The sequence below is a fragment of the Sphaeramia orbicularis genome, chromosome 14 (assembly GCF_902148855.1).
Source record: "Sphaeramia orbicularis chromosome 14, fSphaOr1.1, whole genome shotgun sequence".
Lineage (NCBI taxonomy): Eukaryota > Metazoa > Chordata > Actinopteri > Kurtiformes > Apogonidae > Sphaeramia > Sphaeramia orbicularis.
Genome location: NC_043970.1, coordinates 52,491,317 through 52,516,909, shown reverse-complemented (window position 1 = coordinate 52,516,909; position 25,593 = coordinate 52,491,317). Strand labels below are relative to the sequence as shown.

At 38.3% G+C, this 25,593-nt stretch overlaps 1 protein-coding gene across 2 annotated transcripts in view; it reads left to right on the top strand.

Moving 5' to 3' along the window:
* Positions 1 to 25,593, top strand: part of uvrag (UV radiation resistance associated gene) — a 210,025-nt gene that overhangs the window by 42,748 nt on the left and 141,684 nt on the right. For both annotated transcript variants that reach the window (XM_030154428.1, XM_030154427.1), the window contains exons 9-11: positions 15,320 to 15,404; positions 19,723 to 19,810; positions 20,971 to 21,031. In XM_030154428.1, the coding sequence (XP_030010288.1) occupies positions 15,320 to 15,404; positions 19,723 to 19,810; positions 20,971 to 21,031 (234 nt within the window). The remainder of the gene's footprint in view (positions 1 to 15,319; positions 15,405 to 19,722; positions 19,811 to 20,970; positions 21,032 to 25,593) is intronic.

Below are 25,593 nucleotides of genomic sequence, written 5' to 3'. Positions count from 1 at the left end.
TCTTTTTCTCTGAAACTACTGGTCAGATTCATTTTAAACAATGTCTACAAAGACTGTTCAGAGTTCTTTTTTTTTTAGTTTTTTTTAGTTTTTTTGCTGAGTTTTTGAAATATAAAAAATGTGCCTTTACTTAAAATAATCCATATTTTGATGGTTTATAACATGTAAATGGTTACAGATATCAGTATAGTTCCTATTGTTCACTGATAGAAGTCATATATGGACTTTGATTGAATGAGTTGAGTTCTCCTCCAGTGACAGTACCACCCACTTCTTTTGGGAGATTGATCTCCTGCTTCCAGACCACAGGACTCGAACATAGAACAGAACCTGACAACCTCACACATTCAACTGGGGATGGTTCTAGATAGAACATGACGCTGACATACATTTTTGTTTCGGTCAGGAAGTGTTTGTGTATTTTCTTCTTATTTTCATCTCACTGTTCCATGATCGACTAGATGAGAACGTACAGTGCATTGTGATAAAAGCACAACTCACCAGTGACGTTGAGCGTTTGGATGATGATAACTAGTACAAGCCCCTCCTCTCCTCGTCTGATTGGTCGGCTGAATTAGTGCCAGTGACGACACTAGCTTCCTTACTGGTGCAAATTTAACAATATCCTGCCACTATTTTATCATTCACACTTGTGCATTACAATGTGCAGATCACAGTGGCTCTACAAATACACAAAACATTTCATAACAGGCAGAATATTAGTGAAATTATACTTATTTTTCTTAAAAAGTTTTAGGGTGTACATGTTTGTTCAGGTTATGCACAATTTTTGTGAAAGGATAGTTTGTAAATTTAAATGTTTTCATGTATATTTAATTTTTTATGCCAAAAGAAAGAGGAAAAATAGGAATTGTCATTATTTCTTGGTGATGATGTTATTATTTTACTAGTCCGGCCTGTTTGAGATGATATTAGCCTATATCTGAAACCCGAAACAAAATGAATGTCTGTTTGACCAGAGGGGTGGGTCCTTACCGAGTGACCAACCTGAAGGAGTGTGTGTGTGTGTGTGTGGGGGGGGTGGGGGGGGTCTGCACATTCAGACACAAACACTAACACACCCACGGAAAACGGCGCTAAGAGGGTTCAGGGTGAAGTCTCCTTTGTGCCGCGACCCTAAAAAATGGCTGTTAATCCTCTGGCTCTTTACCTGTCACCACTTCGTCTACAGCCAAACGTCCTCAGCGCTCTCCTTCTCCACATCTCATTCATGGCCTTTTTCCAGAAATGACAGGTGCTTATTAAGCAACACAAGAAAAAACAAAAAAACCTTCAGCTGCTTCATGAGGGAAAAGGTATGTTAGGATAAATGGAGCTGCTGTAACTAAACAGGCCTATGTTGAAATTCAGTTGTTTTTTTTCCCAGACTCATAACTCAGAACCCAAACCCATATGCTTTGGGATCTGCTGGACTTCCAACTTGTTGTTTAACTCTTCTAATCATCCTGCTCGTATTCATTTGTTTTACGATCGGAAAAAAACCCTGCATTAATTATAGACCGGATACTTCCGCAGACAGGTGTTTATAGGTTTGGGTACAGCGGCAGATTTGGCGTCTGATTATATTTAGATTGGCGCAAAATGTGTTTGTTTCATCTAAGCTCATCTTTCATTTCGCATGTTCGTGTGTTTTTATCAATCGCAGCTTAAATTTCTTTTTCGATCTCTCCTCCTGGGACTCGATTTTGCTTTTTCGACAAAACTCTCACCAGATCAAAGGAGCGAGTTTCAGTCATTGTACAGTGTGGAGGTTGTTTATCATCCTGGACACGAGGCTTCTGGTAGATTAGATTATAGATTAGATAGAACTTTATTGATCACTTAGTCAGAACCCTTTAGGAAATTAAGGTTCCAGTAGCAGCACCCAATGTACACATACAGGGTGGGGAAGCAAAATTTACAATATTTTGAGGCAGGGATTGAAAGACAGTGTATGACCAATTAGTTTATTGAAAGTCATGACAATTTATTTGCCACAAGAAAATGTCCATAATAGAAAATGTTTTTATTCTATGTGTCCTCCTTCTTTCTCAATAACTGCCTTCACACGCTTCCTGAAACTTGTGCAAGTGTTCCTCAAATATTGGGGTGACAACTTCTCCCATTCTTCTTTAATAGTATCTTCCAGACTTTCTGGTAATAGTTTTGCTCATAGTCATTCTCTTCTTTCCATTATAAACAGTCTTTATGGACACTCCAACTATTTTGGAAATCTCCTTTGGTGTGACGAGTGCATTCAGCAAATCACACACTCTTTGACGTTTGCTTTCCTGATTACTCATATGGGCAAAAGTTTCTGAAAAGGTATGGATAATAGTGTTAGGTATGATTATGACATCAGTATATGTTTGGTTTCAAAACAATTGACGTAGTGCCTGCTGAGAAAAAACAACTAAATGTTCATTTAGGGCTGTGCAATTAATCGAAATTCAATTACGATTTCGATTATTACATGCAACGATTACAAAAATTATGTAATCGAGAAAAAACGATTATTAATTTTGAGTTGTTTTAATTCACGCGCACGCAAGCTACCATGAGCTGCTCAGCCCCGCCCCCCTCTAAGCTTCTGCTGCCTGCTAGCCGGCAGGTCCACCCCAAGAGGAAAGTTGTACCTAGCGGTCTGGACAAATGGCAGGAGAATCACAGCAGAAGTGCTTGGTAAACAAAAAAGGCAAGTCCAATTCAATTGTATGGAATCACTTTGGGTTTGATGAAGAAGATGAAGAGCAAAAACACATCACGTGCAAAAAGTGTTTCGTAGTTGTGTCCGCACCGACCGGTAACACAACAAACCTTTTTAACCATCTAAAGTTTAACCACCGCCACCTTTATCATAATCTTATGAAAAACTAAAACACACAAAAACAACTTCGTCCGCAATGCAGTCTTCAGTCTCTGAATCTCTTTATGCTGTAACTCCCGTATTAACCTAACCTAACCCGTATAACCTTAACGTACGTATTCTTGATGGCTGATGTAAACAGAAGACCTGAACTGAAACCTCACGGCACGCCACTGAATTTATTATGTTTCATACTACATTGAACATACTTGAATTTATAATTTGCACTTTACGTGAGTTTTTTTTTTTTTATTGCTACAGTTCTATGGCAAGTCTATAGCAGTTTAATTCCAGTGCACTATTTATTTACAAAAGGAAACATACTTGAATTTACAGTATACTTATTTGCATTCAAAGATTTTTTTGTTTCATACAAAAGTGAACATACTTTGTTTTAGTGGTTAAAAGCTTCATTTATGTTTAAAGAGTATATTTTACATTGCTTTGTAAGAAAAAAATAAACAACTTTAAGGTTAAAAAATAATCGTTTTTAATAATCGTGATTTCAATTATTGCTAAAATAATCGTGACAATTTTTTTTTCCTATAATCGAGCAGCCCTATGTTCATTGTAAATTTTGCTTCCCCACCCTGTTTAAGAAATGTTATAAGTAGTAACAGCGATAACTAGGAAAACAGCAAAAAAACAGGCAGTTACATATTAGAAAGTACTAGTAAAAATGATAAATAACAAAGTAATAATAAATCATAATAAATAAATTATAATAGTGTAATATTCGCTGTGTGTATATATATATATATATATATATATGTATATATATATATATATATATATATATATATATATGTATATATATATATATATATATATATATATGTATATATATATATATATATATATATATAAAAATCTTCTTTTGGCCCACCTGGGCGGTGTCTCCTTCAGACTGGGTCCTCTACCAGAGGCCTGGGAGCCTGAGGGTTCTGTTCAGGATCTTCTCTGTTTCTAGGACTGTTCTCTGTTGGACTCAGATCTCTGCTGTTGTTCTCGGTACCTGCTGGCTCCATCCTCTCAGCTTGGGGGTCACTGCCCCTAGTGCCCCCATCACTACTGGGACCACTGTTGCCTTCACACCCCACATGTTCTCTATCTCCTCTTTCAGCCCTTGGTATTTCTTGAGCTTCTCGTGCTCTTTCTTTCTGATGTTTCTATCACTTGGGATTGCTACATCTATCACTACCTCTGTCTTCTGATGTTTATCTACCATCACTATGTCAGGCTGATTGGCCATCACCATCTTGTTGGTCTGGATCTGGAAGTCCCACAGGATTTTTTTTTTATTATTATTTTGTTTTACATATAAAATCATCACAGGATAAAAGTTCTAATAAAGTGATAATAGTAATAATAGCCATAACCATATAAAGGGTGACACAAAAAAACGGGAACTTTTTAACAATCCAATAAAACCAAGAGTGATGGAAGAAAAATATTTTATTCATAGTAATTGAAACGTTAAACCATGCCATTTAAGAAACAATGATGGAATTTTCATTTTTTAAAAATTACTTCCTGTAGATGGCGTCCTCCTGTACGAATGCATTCTTGAAATCTGCTGTTGAGATTCCTCATTGACTGCTGCAACATCTCAGCTGGGATACTGGGAATTTCATCCAGAATTCTCTGTTTGAACTCTTCCAGAGTTCTTGGTTGAGTCGTGTACACTTTACTCTTGAGATAGCCTCACAAGAAAAAATCACAAACGGACAAATCTGGCGATCTAGGGGGCCAGGGAACGTTACCGAATCTTGAGATCACACGGTTACCGAACAATTCTCGCACAGCCACCAATGTTTACTAAAATGGGGGTGTGTTTACTTGCTCAAGGTCACTGTCTTGCAGTGCTGCCACTTGCTCATGTCTGCCAATACGCACTTCAAAAATTCCCGTGTTTTTTGGGTCACCCTGTACTTGTACAGGCTGACCATAGTAACCATTGGCAGCTGTGCGAGAATTGTTCAGTAACCATGTGATCTCAAGATTCGGTAACGTTCCCTGGCCCCCTAGATCGCCAGATTTGTCCGTTTGTGATTTTTTTCTTGTGGGGCTATCTCAAGAGCAAAGTGTACACGACTCGACCAAGAACTCTGGATGAGTCGCGCAAAATCAATAGTAAAACCGAAAAAACGCAGTCCATAAGGGCGGACTGTCATGTGCAGGGCGGACTAACCGGTTTGGTATTTTGCAGAGTACTGTTGCAGTACTGTGGATCATTAGACATTTACTCCATCTCAGCCTCATGTCGTCCTCTTCATCTTCTCTCCATTTAATACCAACGTTGTTTTGATTAAACGTCAGTACTGAAGTGGTTGAATTTTCACACATTCCAGCGCTTATTGGACGCAGGCCTCTGTACGTTTTATTGACAGTTTAACAGTTCGTCAAAGTGCATGGGTCCTGGAGGAGTTGCCATGTCAACGGTTAGTCTCCGCTCTTTGTCACGGTCTTTAGGTTCTAATCTGGACCCGGCCGTGTGGTCCGGTCCTCACCCGCGCTGTCTGGAGGCCCATTAGCCAATAACTCTTATCAACCTGTTGTTCCCAGAAAAGCATCTTCTCTCAACAAGTGCCGGCCAACGCTGGAACATCCAGTCCACGCCGTGCAGGTGTGTGCCGCTCCACATGTGTGTGTTGGCAGAGAAAGATCAGATAAAAGTGTCTGTGTTTTTTGTAAAGTAACTATTAGAAGGTGTCTGCTGGCGTGCCCATGCCTGTTCCGTCTGCGCGTGTGTTTGCTCGCTCTTTTCTATCCTGGACGGCGTTAGCATAATAAGCACCGAAAAACATCATCAGCCGATATCATCCTGATGAAAGGTTAACCACCGGCTGCTCGCTGCCCGCTGATTTACAGTCATGCACGAAGAGCAGGTGAAGAACGCTGTGGGTTCTGCGACAAAACCATGTTACAAACACTTTATGGACATGAGCCCAGAACTACACTATATGGACAAAAGTATTGGGACATAAATACACTATATGGACAAAAGTATTTGGACATAAATACACTATATGGACAAAAGTATTTGGACATAAATACACTAAATGGATGAAAGTATTCGGACATAAATACACTATATGGATAAAGGTATTTGGACATAAATACACTATATGGACAAAGGTATTGGGACATAAATACACTAAATGGATGAAAGTATTTGGACATAAATACACTATATGGACAAAAGTATTTGGACATAAATACACTATATGGACAAAGGTATTGGGACATAAATACACTAAATGGATGAAAGTATTGGGACATAAATACATTATATGGACAAAAGTATTGGGACATAAATACACTAAATGAATGAAAGTATTGGGATATAACTACACTATATGGACGAAAGTATTGGGGCATAAATATATTATATGGAGAAAAGTATTGGGCTATAACTACACTATATGGACGAAAGTATTGGGACATAAATATACTATATGGACAACAGTATTGGGATATAACTACACTATATCGACAAAAGTATTGGGACATAAATACACTATATGGACGAAAGTATTGGGACATAAATACACTATATAGACAAAAGTATTGGACATAAATACACTATATGGACGAAAGTATTGGGACATAACTACACTATATGGACAAAAGTATTGGGACATAAATACAACACAACACAAACTTTAATGTTCAAACATGATTTTTAATCTTTGTGGGGTGAAATATACACTATTCAAAATCTCCGACACGAACAATTAATTTATGCATATCATCGTCAATCCAGCCGAAAAAAACAGGCGAGGATAAAAAATTCCAATTTCTCTTTTAGTTTGTTACAGTTTACTCAGGCATAGTAATAGATACAATATTTTAGACAATGGGAATAGATTCTGTGAGGTCTCTAAATGTCCATAGTTGCCAAGAACATCCATATGAAACTTATTATTGTGAAGTAATTCTTCATTTACTTTGGGTATGTCTGTTTAGGCATTTTTCCCCTGAAAATATGGTCAGGGTTTAAGTCAAAACCATCTTTGAGGTATTTTGGTAGAAAATATAACACTTTAAACTGAACTAACCAATGTAATAATATTTATCCCAATATAAAACTATATTATGACATTTATCATTGTTTTGTATCCCAGACCCCTGAATTCAACGTGTCCACATACTTTTGTCCATCTAGTGTTCTTAATGTCAGGTCTTTCACTCAGGCTGTAACGCTGGACATGTGAGCATAACCACACTTTTTTCCCCTCCTTCCCTCTGAATATTAAATAAAAACCTTTCTTTCTTTCCTCCTGAATGAATGCTTGGGTTATGGTGGGGTCACACTCTTGTCACAATTTCCTCCCGTCTAATTTCCCTCCTTCCACCTGGAGCCGACGGCATAAATCAGGTCTGTGAACGGCATTTATTGTGTTTGGTAACGGTCGTTATTCTCACGCTCTGTAACGCAGCCAGGACTCCCAACCTATAAATGTCAGCGGTTGGGTTTGGTAGGTGTAAAGAGCAGCGTTTGTGAAGGTATGGAGTGTGGAAGCGTCTGTCACCTCTGAGGAAAGGTCTCATATTGAAGCTATCATCATTAGCGACTCCTGTAGCAGCAGCTCCGTTTTACACTTCCACATCCTTCATCTGGATGAGGCCAAGGGTCGACAGGTACTGAAGTCCAACACTCTGATTAATGACGCACAAACATGTCTGAAGAACCACTTTGTGTTGTGTTGACTCCCATTTTTTCTTCTTCTTCTTTTTCTCCTTCTCCTCCTCCTCCTCCTTCTCCTTCTTCTTCTTCTTCTTCTCCTACTCCTTCTCCTCCTCCTCCTTCTTCTTCCACCTTTTCTCTCCTTCTTCTCCTACTCCTTCTTCTTCTCCTTCTCCTCCTTCTTCTTCTTCCTCCTCTTCTCTCCTTCTTTCTCCTCCTCCTTCTTCTTCTTCTCCTACTCCTTCTCCTCCTTCTTCTTCCTCCTCTTCTTCTTCTTCTTCTCCTACTCCTTCTCCTCCTTCTTCTTCCTCCTTCTTCTTCCTCCTTCTTCTTCTCCTACTCCTCCATCTTCTTCTTCTTCTTCTTCTTCTTCTCCTACTCCTTCTTCTCCTTCTTCTCCTCCTTCTTCCTCCTCTTCTTCTTCTCCTACTCCTTCTTCTTCTCCTTCTCCTCCTTCTTCTTCTTCTCCTCCCTCTTCTTCTTCTTCTCCTGCTCCTTCTTCCTCTCCTCCTTTTCCTCCTCCTTCCTCTCCTCCTCCTCCTCCCTCTTCTTCTCCTTCATCTTCTCCACCTTCTTCTTCTCCTCATCCTCCTTCTTCTTCTCTTCCTCCCTCTCCTCCTCCTTCCTCTTCTCCTTTATCTTCTCCACCTTCTTCTTCTCCTCATCCTCCTTCTTCTTCTCTTCCTCCCTCTCCTCCTCCTTTCTCTTCTCCTTTATCTTCTCCACCTTCTTCTTCTCCTCATCCTCCTTCTTCTTCTCTTCCTCCCTCTCCTCCTCCTTCTTCTTCTCCTTTAACTTCTCCTCCTTCTTCTCCTTTTCCTCCTGCTTCTTCTCTTCCTCCTTCTTTTTCTCCTTCTCTTCTTCTTCCTCCTCTTACCTCTTCTTCTCCTTCATCTTCTTCTCGTCCTTCCTCTTCTCCTTCTTTTCTTCCTCCCTCTCCTCCTCCTACCTCTTCTCCTTCTACCCCTCTTCCTCCTGCTTCTTCTTTTTCTCCTTCTTCTCTTCCTCCCCCCCCTCCTCCCACCTCTCCTTCTCCATCTTCTTCTCCTCCTTCTTCTCCTCTTTCTTCTCTTTCTCTTTCTCCTTCTCCTTCTCCTTCTCCTCTTTCTTCTCCTTCTTCTTCTTCTCCTTTTCTCCTCCTCCTCCTTCTTAAGCGTTTCTGTTTCAGTGCGTTTCATTGGTTGTGGTTCTGATTTTGCGCTGATGGAATGTGTCGCTCTTTTTATATCTCAACCCTTTTTTTTTCTTTTCATCATCGTACAAAGCTGCAGCAGACAACGCTGCTTGGATTAAATGTCACTCGATAATGATCTCACAAAGTCAAACTCAGCTTTGTCATTTTTTTGCAGTTTTCAACGTGGATCCAATTATGCTGTGTTTGGCGTTTCACTGCTGAACACGAGTTCCTCTCTGTCGCTTTAATCATCAGTTTGATTTAACTTTTATGATCAATTTTTACTGTTTTATATTCACTGTCTTTTAGTTTTTTTCCACATGATTCCCATTTAGAACACCACAGAGGATAATTACTTTATTAAATTATAGCATTGCCGGTTTTGTAACATGTCATCATTTTCATTCAATTATTTTTGGTATATTTACATCACATATTTCAAAGTTTTTTGGGGAGGGGTTTAGAGGCCTGCTTCTTGTATTTTATTTGGTAAAGCTACAGGACTACAACCATCAGTAATTTTACTTTCAGTAATTTAGTGATTAATCTGTCAAGTATTTTCTGAATTGACAATACATTTGGTTTATAAAATATATGCAGGGTTTTCCATAGGAAGGAAGGAAGGATGGAAAGAAATAAGGAAGGAAGGATAGAAAGAAAGGAATGAGATTAAGGAAGGATAGAAAGAAGGAACAAAGGTATGATAGAAATAAAAGAAAGGTTTGATGGAAAGGAAATAAGAAGGAAGGATAGAAAAATAGAAAGGAAGGAAGGATACTAAGGATAGAGAGAAGGAAGGAAGAATAGGTAGAAAGAAAGGAACGATTGGAAGGATGGATAGAAAGGAAGGAAGAAATATTAGAAAGGAAGTATATTAAGAAAAGAAAGGAAGGAAGGAGGAAGGGAAGGATAGAAAAAGGAAGGAAGGAGGGAAGGATAGAAAAAAGGAAGGAAGGTGGGAAAATTAGAAAAAAGGAAGGAAGGAGGGAAGGATAGAAAAAGGAGGGAAGGATAGAAAAAAGGAAGGAAGGAGGGAAGAACAGAAAAAAGGAAGGAAGGATAGAATGAATGAAGTGTTTGGAGTGTGCGTGTGTGTGTGTGTGTGTGTGTGTGTGTGTAGTGGCTGGAGGCCAGCTTGTGTTGCTTTCAGTGCCTTTCACGTCCACTCCGTGTGTTTAAACCCTCTGATAACACCATGATGGTGGGTCCGTCTGTCCCGACACTCAGACTGGAACTGCTTATGAAGATGAAAGGATGAAGAGGAGAGCAGATAGGACGGGGCTGGGCATTACATAAAAGCCAGGGTGTAATCCAGACCCGCGCAGTCAGTGTTCAAAAATGTTTTCATGTCATCACTTACTGCTGAGGGATGGTCCGTCTGCTGCCTGTCTGACACTATCTGCATCTAGACTTAATCTGATGGAGGACCGCTATCATCTGGCTTTTCCTCAGTCCCTTATTTAGGATGCAGGTCTGTGCAAAAGGAAACAGATACAAGCAGAAAGACAGTCCTGGCATCCATCTGCTTTAATGGAACGCTATATGGACAAAAGTATGTGGACACGTTGAATTCAGGTGTTTCTTTTGTAACGGGTCTGAGATACAAAAAAAAAGTGCCTAATGTCATAATATAGTTTTATATTGGGATAAGTATCACTGAATTAGTTACAGCAATTTGGTTTAAATTTTTATCTTTGAAATATTGATGTTTATATAACAAATCAGCATGAACAGGACATCTTACTGCTGTAGGTAGACATGTAAAGTGTAATATTTTTTCACATGAAATCAGTGGTTCTCAGTCTTTTTCTGTTGGGCCCCCCTTTGGAGGACGCAAATCTCTAAGCCCCCCTCAACCCCAACAGCACTGTAACAGTGGTGTAATTATAACTTTTATTGAAAGAGACATCAGTTTCATAACAATATTTTTACTTTTCCTTGAATAATTTGTTGTGCAAAATTAAAAATAACTTAGATTTTTGCTTGAACAAATGGTAAATTGACTGAACTTATATTGCGCATTTTCTACACCTTCATGGTCCCCAAAGCACTTTACAATTTCACCCATTCACACACATTCATACACCAGTAGGCGGCTGCTGCCATGCAAGATGTTGCCAGGCTCTACTGGGAGCAATTTAGGGTTCAGTGTCTTGCCCAAGGACACTTCGACATGTGGACAGTCGGAGCCAGGATTCGGACCGCCGACCCTTCAGTCAAAGGACGACCCGTTCTACCAATTGAGCCACAGCTGCCCAACAATACAGCAATACAAATAAACTCTACCAGACTGCTCCCTGAGACAATGTTTTTCCAAATAAAAATAGGAAATCTTACAACTATGACAATCAAGTTACTTTTTTAGAACAAACTCATTTTGGTAACAACGATGAACATTTGAACAATATCAATATCAATGGCTGCAATGAGCCTGTTTCCATTGCACATCTCAGAACATTAAAGTGCAAACTGTGCAAAAACGGAAACCTTGCACATTTTTCTTTTCCAGTCCAATCCTTGTCCGTTCTCCAAACCTAAACTCTTTGTCAGGTCTAGCGACAGATCACCATGGCAGTAGATTGGTTTGTTGTACGTCCCTAAAATGAGTCCAGGGTGCTCCAACGCAAAAACATTACTTCCACCTGATACATGTTCTAACCTGAAGAAAAAAAAAAAACACCCAGCAGAGATCCCATGACCCCCTTGGCAAGCCTCCCTGGGGGGCCCGCCCCACAGTTTGAGAAACACTGCATTAAACCAAGATGAAAATTTGGACTCATTGTTTATAGGTCAGTGTTTTTCAACTGTGGGGTCGCCTGGAATTCAAATGGGGTCGCCTGAAATTTCTTGTAATTGATACAAAAACAAACTTGCTAATAAAATATATGGGGAGTTGACAGAGACAATCCCAATACATAAAAGACATGACAAACTGCAGCACTGTGGTTCTGTTTATGTGTCAAATGTTCATTGTGGTCAGTTTCAGATGCTGCAGCTCTTTCATAATTGATAGTTTCAGTTCTTGTTTGTTCAGTATTAATTGTCAGCCTTGTAAATCACAGCTGGACTGACTGTACATATCCTGACCAAGGAAAATCAAATTCTCCCTTTGTGCAGTAATCTACACCTGGATTTTCTGCCTCTGTCCATAATAATGTACATTATATAGACTAAATGTTGTCTAAAATTAACATTTATTTTCAACGTAGTACAGCAAACTATTACATGATCAAAAATAAATAGATTTTAGCTTAAAAAAAGTCTCCGTTTTGAATGTTTGGGGTCACCAGAAATTTGTGATGTTAAAATGGGATCACGAGCCAAAATAGGTTTGGAACCACCGTTATAGGTTACTATGCTGTTAGTTTACTTGAGATCACATTGATTTGTATGTGGAACCTGAAATAGTCCGACACCCTTGACTGTTAATATCTTCAGTGTAATTTTTGCACTTGGGCTGAATTGGACCCTTTGGTGGGCCGTTTTTGGCCCACGGGCCTCATGTTTGACACCCCTGATTTAAATCCATTATTTCTACATAAAACCCAACTGACTACACGCCTCCATATGCATATACTCATGTGCCACCATTGTTGCCTGCAGGCCTCAGTTAATTTCTTTTGCGTCCGTATCGGTGTTTCCGGATTCCAAGGTCCTGGTTCGAGTCTGAACCGGTCCCGTTGTCACCGAGGGCGAACCGTCCACCTCAGGGAGACACCTCATTAGTGGTGTTTATATTCTCAGGCCGTAGACGTGTGATTTTTGGCTCTTGTCTCCTTTCATTGGTGTCTGATAAAACAGACGCTGTTCTTCAGCCGCTGCACCTGATTGTCAGCTTCACCACTGTTTTTATCCACGCATGTGTTTGGGCCCTTGAGCGTTTGGATTGGACTCTCATGCAAACTGGTGTTGAAATAACTGTCAAATTGCACACACACTTGTCCATCTGCTTTCCTTTTTTCAGCTTTGAGCAAACAGTATTAAATAAGCATCCGTTCTGGTCTTCTGTTTATTTTGGATTGTGGTAAAAATATATATATATAATATGTGAGGACGCATGTTGGTTTAATCATTTTGAAGCTGCGCTGACCATGAACGTAGGACGAGATTCACATGGAGTATTTGTTGCAGAACAGAACAGTGGTAACAGTAAAATACAAACTGAAAAGTCTTACACAGGGTTTGTACATCATGGAAAACAGGACTAGTTATTAGCCACTTTCACACAGAAGTCTAGGGATGGGAATCGAGAACTGGTTCTTTTTGAGAACCGGGTCCCAGTAGCTTGATTCCTTTGAATTGAAAAAAAAATTGTTTGCCTGCCTGCTTAACAATTCTACTATTGATTCTGCCTTTGTTGAGCATGTGCGATAACGTCACACGTACGCTGCATTGTTTTGGTCAGAACGTAGCCAACATGGCGTTGAGGCAGAACCAGTCCAAACAGACGACACCAGGTCCACGTGTAACTCTGTCAGAGCTTCCATGTCTTCAAAAGGGTGGAATCCCTCCAATCTGCTCCAACATTTGTCCACAGCATGGGATTCATTCACAGGAATGCCACATATTTGATACGCTACTTAGCGACACTTGTGAATGTAGCGGCAGAGTGAACACCAGGCCCAGTTCCGGTTTTGGTGCGGGCAACAAATGTCGCACCCCCTCAAATACAAGTTTCCAAAGGTAGGGGAAAGGAAATGAGGTGCACAACAACGGGAGATGAGCCGAGCTGAGTCGAACTGGTTGTACATAGTGGAAATGCGGCAATAGAGGAATTAGTAAAGTGTCTTTAGTTTCACTTTCACTGCAACCCCCCCCCCCCCCCCCAAACCGGGCCCGGCATCATCTGTTATTATCATTTGTACATACTGTACATGTTATATTTTCTGTGCAGTGATGGAAATATAAAAACAGTTCATGCAAACACACCCGTTTGTACTCTTTTATTCCCTCACCCAATGAGAATCAATGAGGAAACGGATCGATAAGCAAAATCGATAATGGAATCGGAATCGTTAAATTCTTATTGATTCCCATCCCTACAGAAGTCCCAGAAAAAGGTGAAATGGTGATCCCACCTTTTTTCCCACCACTGATCGATTTCCACAGCCAAGACAAAGGAGTAACAGAGGTGAGACAGGCTGGACTTTTACACAGCGGACCTGCGTTCTGGAATCAAAGGGGTGGTGACACAGCGCATAGTGTGACGTAGAACTCGCGTGTTGGAAATACCCTGAGTGTAGCGGTGTTGACTCTCAAAACAACAATACCCATCTTTCACCGTTCCACAGATGTTAGCATGGATTAGGGATGTAAACAATTAATCGACTATCAATTAATTGTTGATAAGAATTTGTTCGATTAAATTATTAATTGGCGGTTAATCTCTGCTGAAATGTTGCTCCATCATGTCATCATGTTGCCCCTCTTCAGATCCATTTATTTTATTTTATTTCTCTGCAGAATTTCTTTAGTTCTCCATAAATGTCATTGCCTGTACTGTATCCAATGGTACAAGAAATAAATCATTAAGGAATATGAGGAATATGACATGCTTTTTTTTATGAAGTATATAAACAATATTTAGTTTTTATTCTTATAGACCCTATCGAAAGATAAATTCAGGTTCTCAGGAAAATCGCTGCTTATCAATTAATCGTTAATTGATCGATAAGGTCAGCCAACTAATGGTTAATAGATTAATCGATAATTTGCATCCCCAGCATGGATAGAGTCCTCTGCCCGAAGTGACAACAGTTCATGGATCTCGGTGTTTCCCCAGTTCCACATCTTTTTGGTAGCGTTGGCATGTTTGTTTACTGTACATGACCCGCGCTCATTTTTAAATCCCCCCGGTGCAGGGGTCGCACATGCAACACCTCATCAAAATGTCACATCTTGGTTACGGAAGGAGGGTGGGTCTACAAATGCACAAAACATTTAGTAAGGGGTCAAATATTGTTAGAACTGACTTAATTTTTTTAAATTTCAGGTTCATATTTGTTCAGGTTATTCACATTTTATTGTTAAAGGATAGTTTGCAAATGTAAATATTTAATCATATCAGATATTCTTTAGGTTCTGATTTTCTTCTTGTAAAACACATTGAAACCTGCTGAATGATATGGTAATAGTCTTGATAAAATGACCAAACCTCTTGTTTATTGATAGAAACATAAGTTGTGTGTTTAGTTTTCTGCTGTTTTGCTTCATTCTCTCCTCATAAATATCTGTAGAAAAACAACAGTACATGAAAAACATCCTCCTGTTTCTCTAAATGAGACTCTTTTCTTTCCGGTTTGATGCTACACTGCCTCATTGTGAGTCTGCCAGTTTTGCGGTCGTAGCTGTATCATCAGTGTTTCTGTATCTGTCTGATTTTATTTATTGGCCTGCTCTGTATTTACAGTCTGACAAACCCCATAATCTGTTTGGTTTTATGTGGTGTCAAAAGGAAATGGTTTTGAGCTGTTTGATGTCCTTGAGGTTTTACAAAATGCAGGATGGCAACCGACCAAACACCAGCCCACCTGGATGGAACACCATGCATACCTGATAATCTCACTTTTTTTCTTGTCTTTTTTCTCAGAGGAAGCTTTTGCCGCTCAGCACGAGAGTCTAAAGGAAGAGAAAGAATCCCTCACCAAGCTGCAGAAGGAATGCACGGCCAAAAGGTATGTGGAGGAGTCTGTAATTCAGGGATGTCAAACTCATTTCAGTTCAGGTTCCACATTCAGCCCGAAATGATCCCAAATGGGTCGGACCGGTAAAATAATAACATAATAATCTATAAATAATGACAACTCCAAGTGTTTCTCTTTGTTTTAGTGCAACAAAAAACATTAAATCATGAAAATATTTGCATCTACAAACTATCCTTTCACAAAAAAAGATATGAATAACCTGAAAAAGATTACGAAAAATAAGTGCAATTTGAATGATATTATGCCTCAATTTATTATTTATACATGTGCATTAAGGATTGGAACAAATACACAAAGCATTTAGTAACAAGCAGAATATTGTTAAAATTGCACTCAATTTTCTTTAGAGATTTCAGATTGTTCATATTTGTTGAGGTTATTTGCATTTTATTGTTAAAGGATGGTTTGTAAATGTAAATTCACATTACACTGTCATTAAACCAAGAAGAAAATTTGTAGTTGTCATTATTTAATCCATGTATGTACTTTATATCTACAGATTGAACTCCTGGTTAGATGCTAAACTGCATTTTGTTACTTTTGTTTGTTTATTTTTTGTATTTCAAATGTAAAATCAAAAACAGCAAAGAAAAAGTAAAACAGAAAAAAAGACGTATTTGAAAAAGAGCCAAATGAAGTGCAATTTACATAATCCCGCTCCCTTACCCCATCTTTTTCTACTGGCCACAAAGTCCTATGATCCACAAAAGATCTCCAAAATATTACATATATCAAAAATAAACTCTGTCCAAGCCCATATGCAGCCTATAATTTTATAACATTATACAGTGATTATGTATACCTTGTACTTGTACACGTGTAATGACAATAAAGTTGAATCTAATCTAGTTTATATTTATTCTGTTATTTTGCATGAGATCACATTGGTCTGTATGTGGAACCTGAATGAAGAGTTTGACACCATCGATTGCTCGTATGTTCAGTATATTTTTTGCACTTTCTAAGTTCATCCTGCGGGCCCTTTTTGGCCCTTTTTGGCCCGCTGGCTGCGCGTTTGACCCTCTTCCTGTAATTGAACGTTGGTGTGTTTCTGCAGTACACTACATGTTCTTTCAATGCATGATACCCTGATCAAACAGACATTACCCAGAACGCGCTGAATAATAGAACCTGATGTGTTTCTCAACCCGAGTAAACTATGGTGAAATCGCGCCGGGCCCCTTCCCTCCCACCTCGGCCATGTTTTTGCAGTCGCCGCTGCCTGTTTGTGTGTTCTCGACGGGAGTTTGCTCATGGTATCAAAGGCCCTTTTGGCCCGGTTTACCTTGGCCCGGGGGGAGGCGTGTGCAGCGGGCGCCGACCCCAGATACGCTTTTGTTTGGAGAAGTACCTGGTAGTGGCCGAGGGTGAAGCAGAGCCCCGGGAAGGCCAGCAGAGGCCAAGACGAACGCAAAACAGGAAATGAACACCGACACTTGTACGTCTGCCTAACATCCACTGCTTGGAAATGTCTTTGTCGTTGATGTTAATGTTCACACGCACACACGCACACACACACACACACACACACACACACACACACACACAGTGTGTACCCCTTTAATTAAGGAAAACTTATTCTGAACATGCACAGCTTTCCCAGCCTTTACTTATTTTTCTCTCATTATGTGAACTCCAGTTTGTGCCACATTCAGCGTACACATTCTGGGCATGTTATCCTACAGAACATAAGGCCAGTTTGTCTTTGTTCTCGAGCCAATATGTGTGTTTTTTCCATTTCTACAACAGCAAACTTGTAGATAAATGCCAAGTACAATATGGACAAAAGTATGTGGACATGTTGAATTCAGGTGTTTCTTTTCTAACAGAGGTCTGGGATACAAAACAATAATATGTGTTGTAATGAATATCATTGCATTGCATGAGTTAGTTTGATTTAAATGGTTTTCGTTGTTTCCAAAATGCCTCAGAGATGTTTTTTTAACCTTTAAATTTTTAAAATATTTTTCGTGCTCTGACTGTAAATAATAATTTTCCACCACAACTATTCCTCTACTTTTTTCACATCTCACTGAGGAAGAAAAATTTCCCATTAAACTTTAAGGAAATACTGATGTTTATAAACTATATAGACAAAAATATTGGGACACATCATGGCTACAGCTCGTCCTGTTCATGCTGATTTGAGATATAAGCATCAATATAGATACAGCAAAGATAATTTGAATAATACTAACCAATGCAATGATATTTATCCCAATTTAAAACTATATTCTGACATTAGTCATTATTGTTTTGTATCCCAGACCCCTGTTAGAAAAAAAAACACCGGAATTCAACGTGTCCACATACTTTTGTCCATATAATGTATTATCCTACAGAACATAAGGCCAGTGTTTCTTTGTTCTCGAGCCAATGTGTCTGTTTTTTTCCATTTCTACAACAGTGAACTTGTAGATAAATGCCAAGTATGTTGCCTGTGAGCATACATAAAAAGTTGACTGTTATAATTAAAGGGATATCAGCATGATATTCATAATTATGTTTCATTAGTGTATAATCACCCAAAAATGCGGAGTGGTGCATTTTATGACCCTGGAATAAGCTGTTAGCGTACAAAACATCACCGACTGTGTTTGATATAAACCAGAGTTTTTTTTGTTTGCTTTTTTTTTTTTTTTTTCCCATATCATTTTACATTTTTAGCAGCTGTATCAGGATGGTGAAGCAATATGCATCCAGTTGGTTACAATCTGCATCTTCACGGCAAAAAACAAAACAAAATGTCACACACTGAATCTTGTTTTAGGAGCAGAATTTGTGAAGTGATAAAACCAAACCATCTGGAGACAAATTAGTGATCTCAGACCAGATATCATGACTAATCTGTTTCTTTTCAAATGCACAAAGCTGTCGCACACCAGGCGAATATTAAATAATGCAAACTTCTGGCGTCTTTTATCTTTTTATTAATGTTTTGTTTGAGATGAAGCAGCAGAAATGACACAACCCAGCCAAAAACACAGTCCCCACATGGATTTAATAAAGTAAATCGATAAGAACCTTCCTTTGGATAATTACCGCAGGGATGAATACGTTTCAGTTCTTTAACCCTTTTACTGATGCATGAGGAGCTTCTCATTTATTACACAACCATCAGTTTGTACTACTCTTGTACAACTCTTAAATGGTTAATACTGACTTATTTTAGATATAACGTGGATTTGCCAGTTTGGGTTCCTTTCATTTAGATCAGGGCTCTCAAACTCATTTTCTTTCAGGGGCCACATTCAGCCCGATTTGATCTGCAGTGGGCCGGACCAGTAAAATAATAGCATAATAACGTCTAAATAATGACAACTCCAAATTTTTGTCTTTGTTTTAGTGCAAAAAAAACACACCATTAAATTATGAATATACTTACTTTTATAAACTATGTGTATAACCTGAAAAAAACTGAAATTTCTTAAGAAAAATAAGTGCAATTTTAACAATATTCTGCCTCAACTTATCATTTCTACATGTGCATTATGGATTGAATCTACAAAGACACTAAACACTGAGGAAAAGGCAGAAAATTGTTAAAACTGTTCTTAATTTTCTTTAGATATTTCAGGTTGTTCATATTTGTTCAGATTATTCACATTTAATTGTTACAGGATAGTTTGTAAATGTAAATATTTTCATAATTTAATGGTATTTTTTGCACTAAAACAAAGAAAAAATTTGAAGCTGTTAATTCAAGATTTTTTTGCTAAATTTGAGATGTTTTTTGGCTTAATTGAAGATTTTTTTACTTAATTGAAGATTTTTTTTTTTTTTGCTTAATTCAAGATTTTTTTCCTTAATTCGAGCTTTTTTTTTTTTTTTTTTTTTTTTTTTTTTGCTTAATTCAATTCAAGACTGTGGAATTTTCGCACTTGGCAAAAACATCCCAGGGGCCGGATTGGAACCTTTGGCAGGCCACATTTGGCCCCCGGGCCGCATGTTTGAGACCCCTGATGTAGATAATTCTAGATAAATCCAGACCAGTCGATTCTGTAACAGATGAATAACCTGTTCTTATTATAGATTTCGTGTCTTTTATTGACGTTTCATCTTTAATCTAGTGAATAAAGTGACCCAGGTCTGACCCTTGGTTCCAGTGGACTAGTCTGATTATCACCACACATTTCCACGTCCAGCTGAACGTCTCTGCTCTCCAGTCTCGTCTCTGCTCTTCCTCTTCCTCAACGTTCCTCCTCCTGCCTCCGTCCTCCGCTGTAGCTTTTGGCGTTTCGCCGTTGGGTCGTTCACTGTGTTGTCGTGTCTGCTTTTGTTTCCTCAGAGAGCAGTTCCTCAAGTCCAACGCCCAGCTCACCTTCCGCTGTCGGCAGCTCCTGTCTGAGCTCTCCTACATCTACCCCATCGATGTGGTGAGTCCGACCCGACTGTGCAACACACTGATCACAACTACACAACCATCATCTGCCTCCAAACCAGGGGGCGTCAAAGTCAGCCTCATGCAATGGCAATAATCCTCTGCAGTTCGTGCACAATCCTCTGTTCTGATATAACAATGAAATATTTATTCAATATGTATTCAAACATAAATGTACTATTTTATATAGACTTGTTAGATACACATACTGTTTATATTGTGTCTGTTCATATTTTATGTCTATTTTTTTTTTATTCTCCTTTTAGTTCTACTCTTATTTTACTTTTTAGTTTTTAGGGTCTTATTTTCTTACATATTGTTTTTTTTTATTCATATTGTTGCACTGACAGGAATAACACTGTTAATACACACACACAATGACAATAAAGGCTGCTCTGATTCTGATTCTGAAGTGGGCCGAATCAGTAAAATAATAAGATAAGAACCTATAAGTATGTCAACTCCAAAGTTTTCTCTGTGTTTTAAAGGGAAAAAAGTAAAATTACATTATGAAATTGTTTACGTCTACAAACTATACTTATAAAAAAAAAGTGAATAACATGAACAACCTGTAAATTCTAAGGAAAATTATGTACAATTTTAACAGTATTCGGCCTCAATTTATCATTTGCACATGTACTTTACAGCTTACAGATCACAGTGGGTCTACAAATACGCAAAACAATTAGTAACAGGCAGAATATTGGTTAAAATTGAACGTATTTCTCTTAAGACATTTCACATTGGTTATATTTGTTGAGATTATTCATGTTTTTTGTGCAAGAATGGTTCATAACTGTAAACATGTTCATGTAATTTTCCTTCCACTAAAACAAGATCGACTGGAGATCATATTGGTCTGTATGTGGCCCCTGAACTAAAATGATTTAAACATCCTTGATTGTTAATATTTTCAGTGTAATTTTTGCATTTCTTAATTTCATCCCAGGGGCAGATCGGACCCTTTGGTGGGCCGGTTTTGGCCCACGGGCCGTATGTTTCACACCCCCTGTTCTAAACTGTTAGATTTGGAGCCAAAAAGCCAAAAACACAATAAAGACTTCCAGACCCCAGCAGTCACTACGAGAATGACTTAAATCTACCGTCTTCTGTCTGATCAGTGTCTTGAACAAACCCTTTTATTTCCATCCACAGGCGAATCAGTCCGATTATGTCATCTGTGGAGTGAAGCTGCCAAACTCCGAAGACTTTCAAGGTAATTTATTGTGTTTCTGTTTGTGTGTTTGAGCAGTTGTAAGCATCACTGAACATGTTTTCATACCAGCGGGTAAAAGTAGACGTTTTAAGGGAGATAATGCCATAGTAAAACTGGAATTTAACAGGAATTACATCTACTAGGACATTAAATGAGTAAACACACAGTCTTAACACGAGTAAAATGACAGATTAGGATATGTTGGGAAAGGAATAAAACTCTCAAGCAGGTTTTTAGACACAGCTGTAGAAAAACCAATATTTAAATTAAAGCGACAGGAGCCAAAATCAACAGAAAAAACACCAGAACTTAAAGAAACACCCCTTCCCTCAGCAGCTTCAGCTCTTGATTCACATCAAAACAGTAAATATAGAAATACGCAAACTTGACACCAGGCGTTTCTCAATATCAAGTTCGCCGTGTTGTGAACTCGGCGAGTGCAGTCTTGGGGAGAACGACCCCAGAGAACGGACTTCCTCAGAACATAAATCTCTCTAAAATTGAAACGGTGAGTGTTTGTGAACTTTCCCTCCTGGCTGTGCTGTATTTCCACCATCTGCTCCCTAACATATTTCCACAATCCACCACAATATGCCACTCAATGTGATTTCAATACATTTACTCTTCACTTGTTATTTATATTTTTATACATTTTGCGTATTTTTCAAACCTAGATAAATTTTGTTGAATCCTATATCATGATAATACAGATGTATTTTCTTGATATTCTGCCTCTGGCGCGTGTTCCAACATTGGATTAAATCAGGTGATGGTCATCAACTCACTGAAACATTTCTGAATTAATCCTGTGTTCCAGTCCACCCGTAACCCGTGTTTTTCCAACCTTCTACCAGTGAAAATCCACTGGAATGTCAGTCAAACCCGTGACTTCCCACCCGTGAACTCGTACTAGGTCGACGCACTCCCAGTTCTGTGCCCTGACGTCACATAGCCCATGAGACTACAATGGCGAACCCCATGGATGTGGTGTTTATGCAAATTGTTTATTTAAACAAAGTATTGCTCTAATGTTATTTATCTGCAAATGCCACGTATGATCGTTAGCTAGTTTTCAGTCCATTAAGTGCAAGAATAAATTAATACCAAATACATTTACAAATATACAAATTATGTAACATAAAAGGTAGAACAGCTTCTCTTGCCTTATGCACATTTTTTTTTTCTGTTTCCCTCCAATAAGCAAAGAACAAACACCTCTGGCGATAGAAATGACTGTAAATGAGCATTAGCCCTGTACGGTCCACCATGCTGGTTCGTTTACATCTAGCTACCACATCTTGCCCTCAGACAGTTTGGTGTGACTTGCCTGGAACGCTACAAAGTGGTGGCTTGAAGTCTTGAGTTGCGGGCTCAAAAACCTGCCTGGAACGCAGCATAAGCTATCACAGAAGCCACCTTCGCCTTTAGAGTAGTGATGATGATTCTACACGAGTCACCAACCAGTGCATCCTTGGTTTAAGCTAAAGGACAAGATCAACATCTGGGAATTCCATCTGATCTTGGTTTATGCAAATATTTCAGTGGAGCAGTACTTAGGCCTGATGACATTTCACGAGAACAAAAGAACAGAAAAGAACGTGTTTTGAGAAACGCCTGCTGTTTCATGTGGTCGTCTGACTGAGTCTGATCAGCTATTGGTAATTGCAGCTGTCAATCACATATTTAATCCAATCAGTACATTTACGTGACACCTAAAAAATGAGCTATTGCATTAGTTTGAGTAAAACTGGACTTTAAGACTGACTGAAATTGAAGTTTTAATATTGGGACTAATTTCTCTTTGCTTATAAAAGTCCATATTTTAATGGCGTCTACCATGGAAAAGGTTTCAGATTTCAATACAGTTACTATTGAGCACTGATAGGAAGTCATATGTTGACTTCCATTTGGGTCCATGACCTGTGACCTTGAAGGGTCAAACTTAAGGTCACTAATGTTTAGACTTCGACAATTTTCTTCTCTGAAACTACTGGTCAGATTCATTTTTGTATAGCTTCTTTGGGACAATATCAACAAATTTGTTCACAATTTTGATAAATTTAGATTTTTGAATTTTTGCCGAAATTTTTTTATATTAAAAATGTGCCTTTACTTATAATGGTCCATATTTTGATGGTTTATAACATGTACATGTTTACAGATATCAATATACAGTAGTTCCTATTGATCACTGATAGAGGTCATATATCAGATTGATCTTCTCCATCCAGACCACAGGATTCTAACACAGACAGAACCTGACAACCTCGCAAATTCATCTATTTATTGATTCTTGATAGAACATGACGCTGACGTGCAGGCACATTGGTCTTATTTTTAATCATGTAATATGGTCTGTTTTGTACGGGCATAATGTGATTCCAGTGTCAGGATTTTTTTTGTGGTGGATCAGGATGATATCAGCTGATTCCTGACTCCCTGTACCAAACTGCCAGTACTATGTCCATCTTTAAAACCCTTTATTGTCGACCCCTACTTAACAGCGAGGCTTAGGCCAAACGGATCTTAAAAACATGACAGATAATTGTTTGATAGAATGTTTGGACGAGGGCTGAAACGTTAAATGAAAGCTGCATGTGGGTTTGGAAAGGAGGTCGGACGGACTGGAAACTGCCAGCGTGTTGTTTTCATTCCTCTATGGTTCTTTTCTGATGTCCTGTTGGCGTCAGATGTAGGAGTTGTTGGTGCTGTCGTAGTCTTTTACAACATGCTTTTGTGTCTGCTTCTGCCACCCCTAGAGACACAGAGCCACACAAACCACTCGCTTTAATATCAAAGAGGCAGTGTTGGACGTTGAATGCTGAGGAGGAGGTTTTAGTCGGTACAAAGGCCTCGTTATCGTGTAGGTTAGAGGAAGGGTCAGGCCGTCCTATCCAACAGTAGTTTGTAATGTTAACATTTTCATGTAATTGTAACTATTGTTACACTCAAGGTTATTATCATTAACGAAAACTAACGAAATGACGAAAACTAGAATTGTAAAAACATTTTCGTTAACTGAAATAAATAAAAACTATAATTAAAAGAAAAAAACGATAACTATCTGAAACTGTATTGTGTGTTTACAAAACAAACTAAAACGGATAAAAATTATGGATAAAATTCCCTTCGTTTTCGTCTTTGCCAATGTCGGATTGATATGAAATCGATTTATTTCCCTCAAGCAATTTTAGCTGCTGGTACGAAATGATATTTAACGGTCCGTCACTTCTCATCACTTGTTGTTTAGAGTCAGCTTCTCGTCCCCACTCTACCTGGAAACATGGAAACTGAAGCTGGGCTAAAGCAGCAGAGTCCTGTCTGGGATTTATTTGGATACGATGACAGAGAAGAAGAGAAAAGATATATAAAAAAAACCCAAAAGTAAAACTAAACCAAAACTAAGCATTTAGAAAATAACGAAAATGAATAAAAACTAGCAAACCTGCTCTAAAAACCAATTAAAACTAACTGAATTGGAGAAAAAAAAAAGTCAAAACTAAATAAAACTAAACTATAATGAAAAATCCAAAACTATTGTAACTTTGGTTACACTAAAAGAAAGAAAAACATTGGGATTGTCATTATATCTAGGTTATGATGTTATTATTGTACTATTTGAGATGATATTGGGCTGTAGGTGACCCCTGGTTTAGATGATCTGGATCCACTGGAGCGAGAAAACTGGATGTTAACGGACTAAAAAAGTATGAATAGTTTTCAAATAATTATAGATAATTACAGTATTTTCCTTAAGTTGGATGAAGACTCAGTGCATGGGTGGAGTGTTTGGAGGAGTTTGCTTAAGAGTATTTTATATTTTCTGACCAAAACACAATAGATTTGTACATTTTCTACTTTGTTCTCATTCTTTTCAACTGTAATCTGTTACATATTTGTGGATAAAAGATTCCAACAAAGTCAGAAGTCACATTAACTCAGTGAGTTTTTGTCAGTTTTGAGGCTTTCCATATTGATTTTTACACTAATTTGCTTTAGGTGGAGAATCAAAATGGGCTAAAATTGAATATTTCTAATGGTAAATCATTTTGGATCATTATTAGTAAAGTATCTAGTGCAGTTTTTTTTTTTTAAAAGGCTTTGTCAGATCATAAACACTCAGAAAAGTAACATAACATATTGATGGTGAACTGCATTTTTGTTTTTGTCCTTAAGGCTGATCAGGTTCATGGTTTGTGAAATGTAGACAGGAGGTGGAAAAAATACCCTCAAGATTTAACCAAAATGGGCCAAAATTGAATATTTCTAATTATACATCATTTTAGACCGTTATTATTAAAGTATCTTGTGCAAAAATCGGGAAAAACTTGGGAAAGGAGGAGGTAAAAAATGCACTCTGCAATATATTTTAACGCATTTTACAGTATTAAAAAAATGTTACAACATTAATAACAATAGGAATTTTGATTGTAGACATGATAGTGTGCGTTTGGAAAGAATAAATCATTCAAGAACAATTGGGCTGATTTTGTGTAGAAAAATAAAAATAAAAACAGGGTGCTTGTGCAGCTCTTGACAGTCTTAAAAAGTTTGGAATTTTG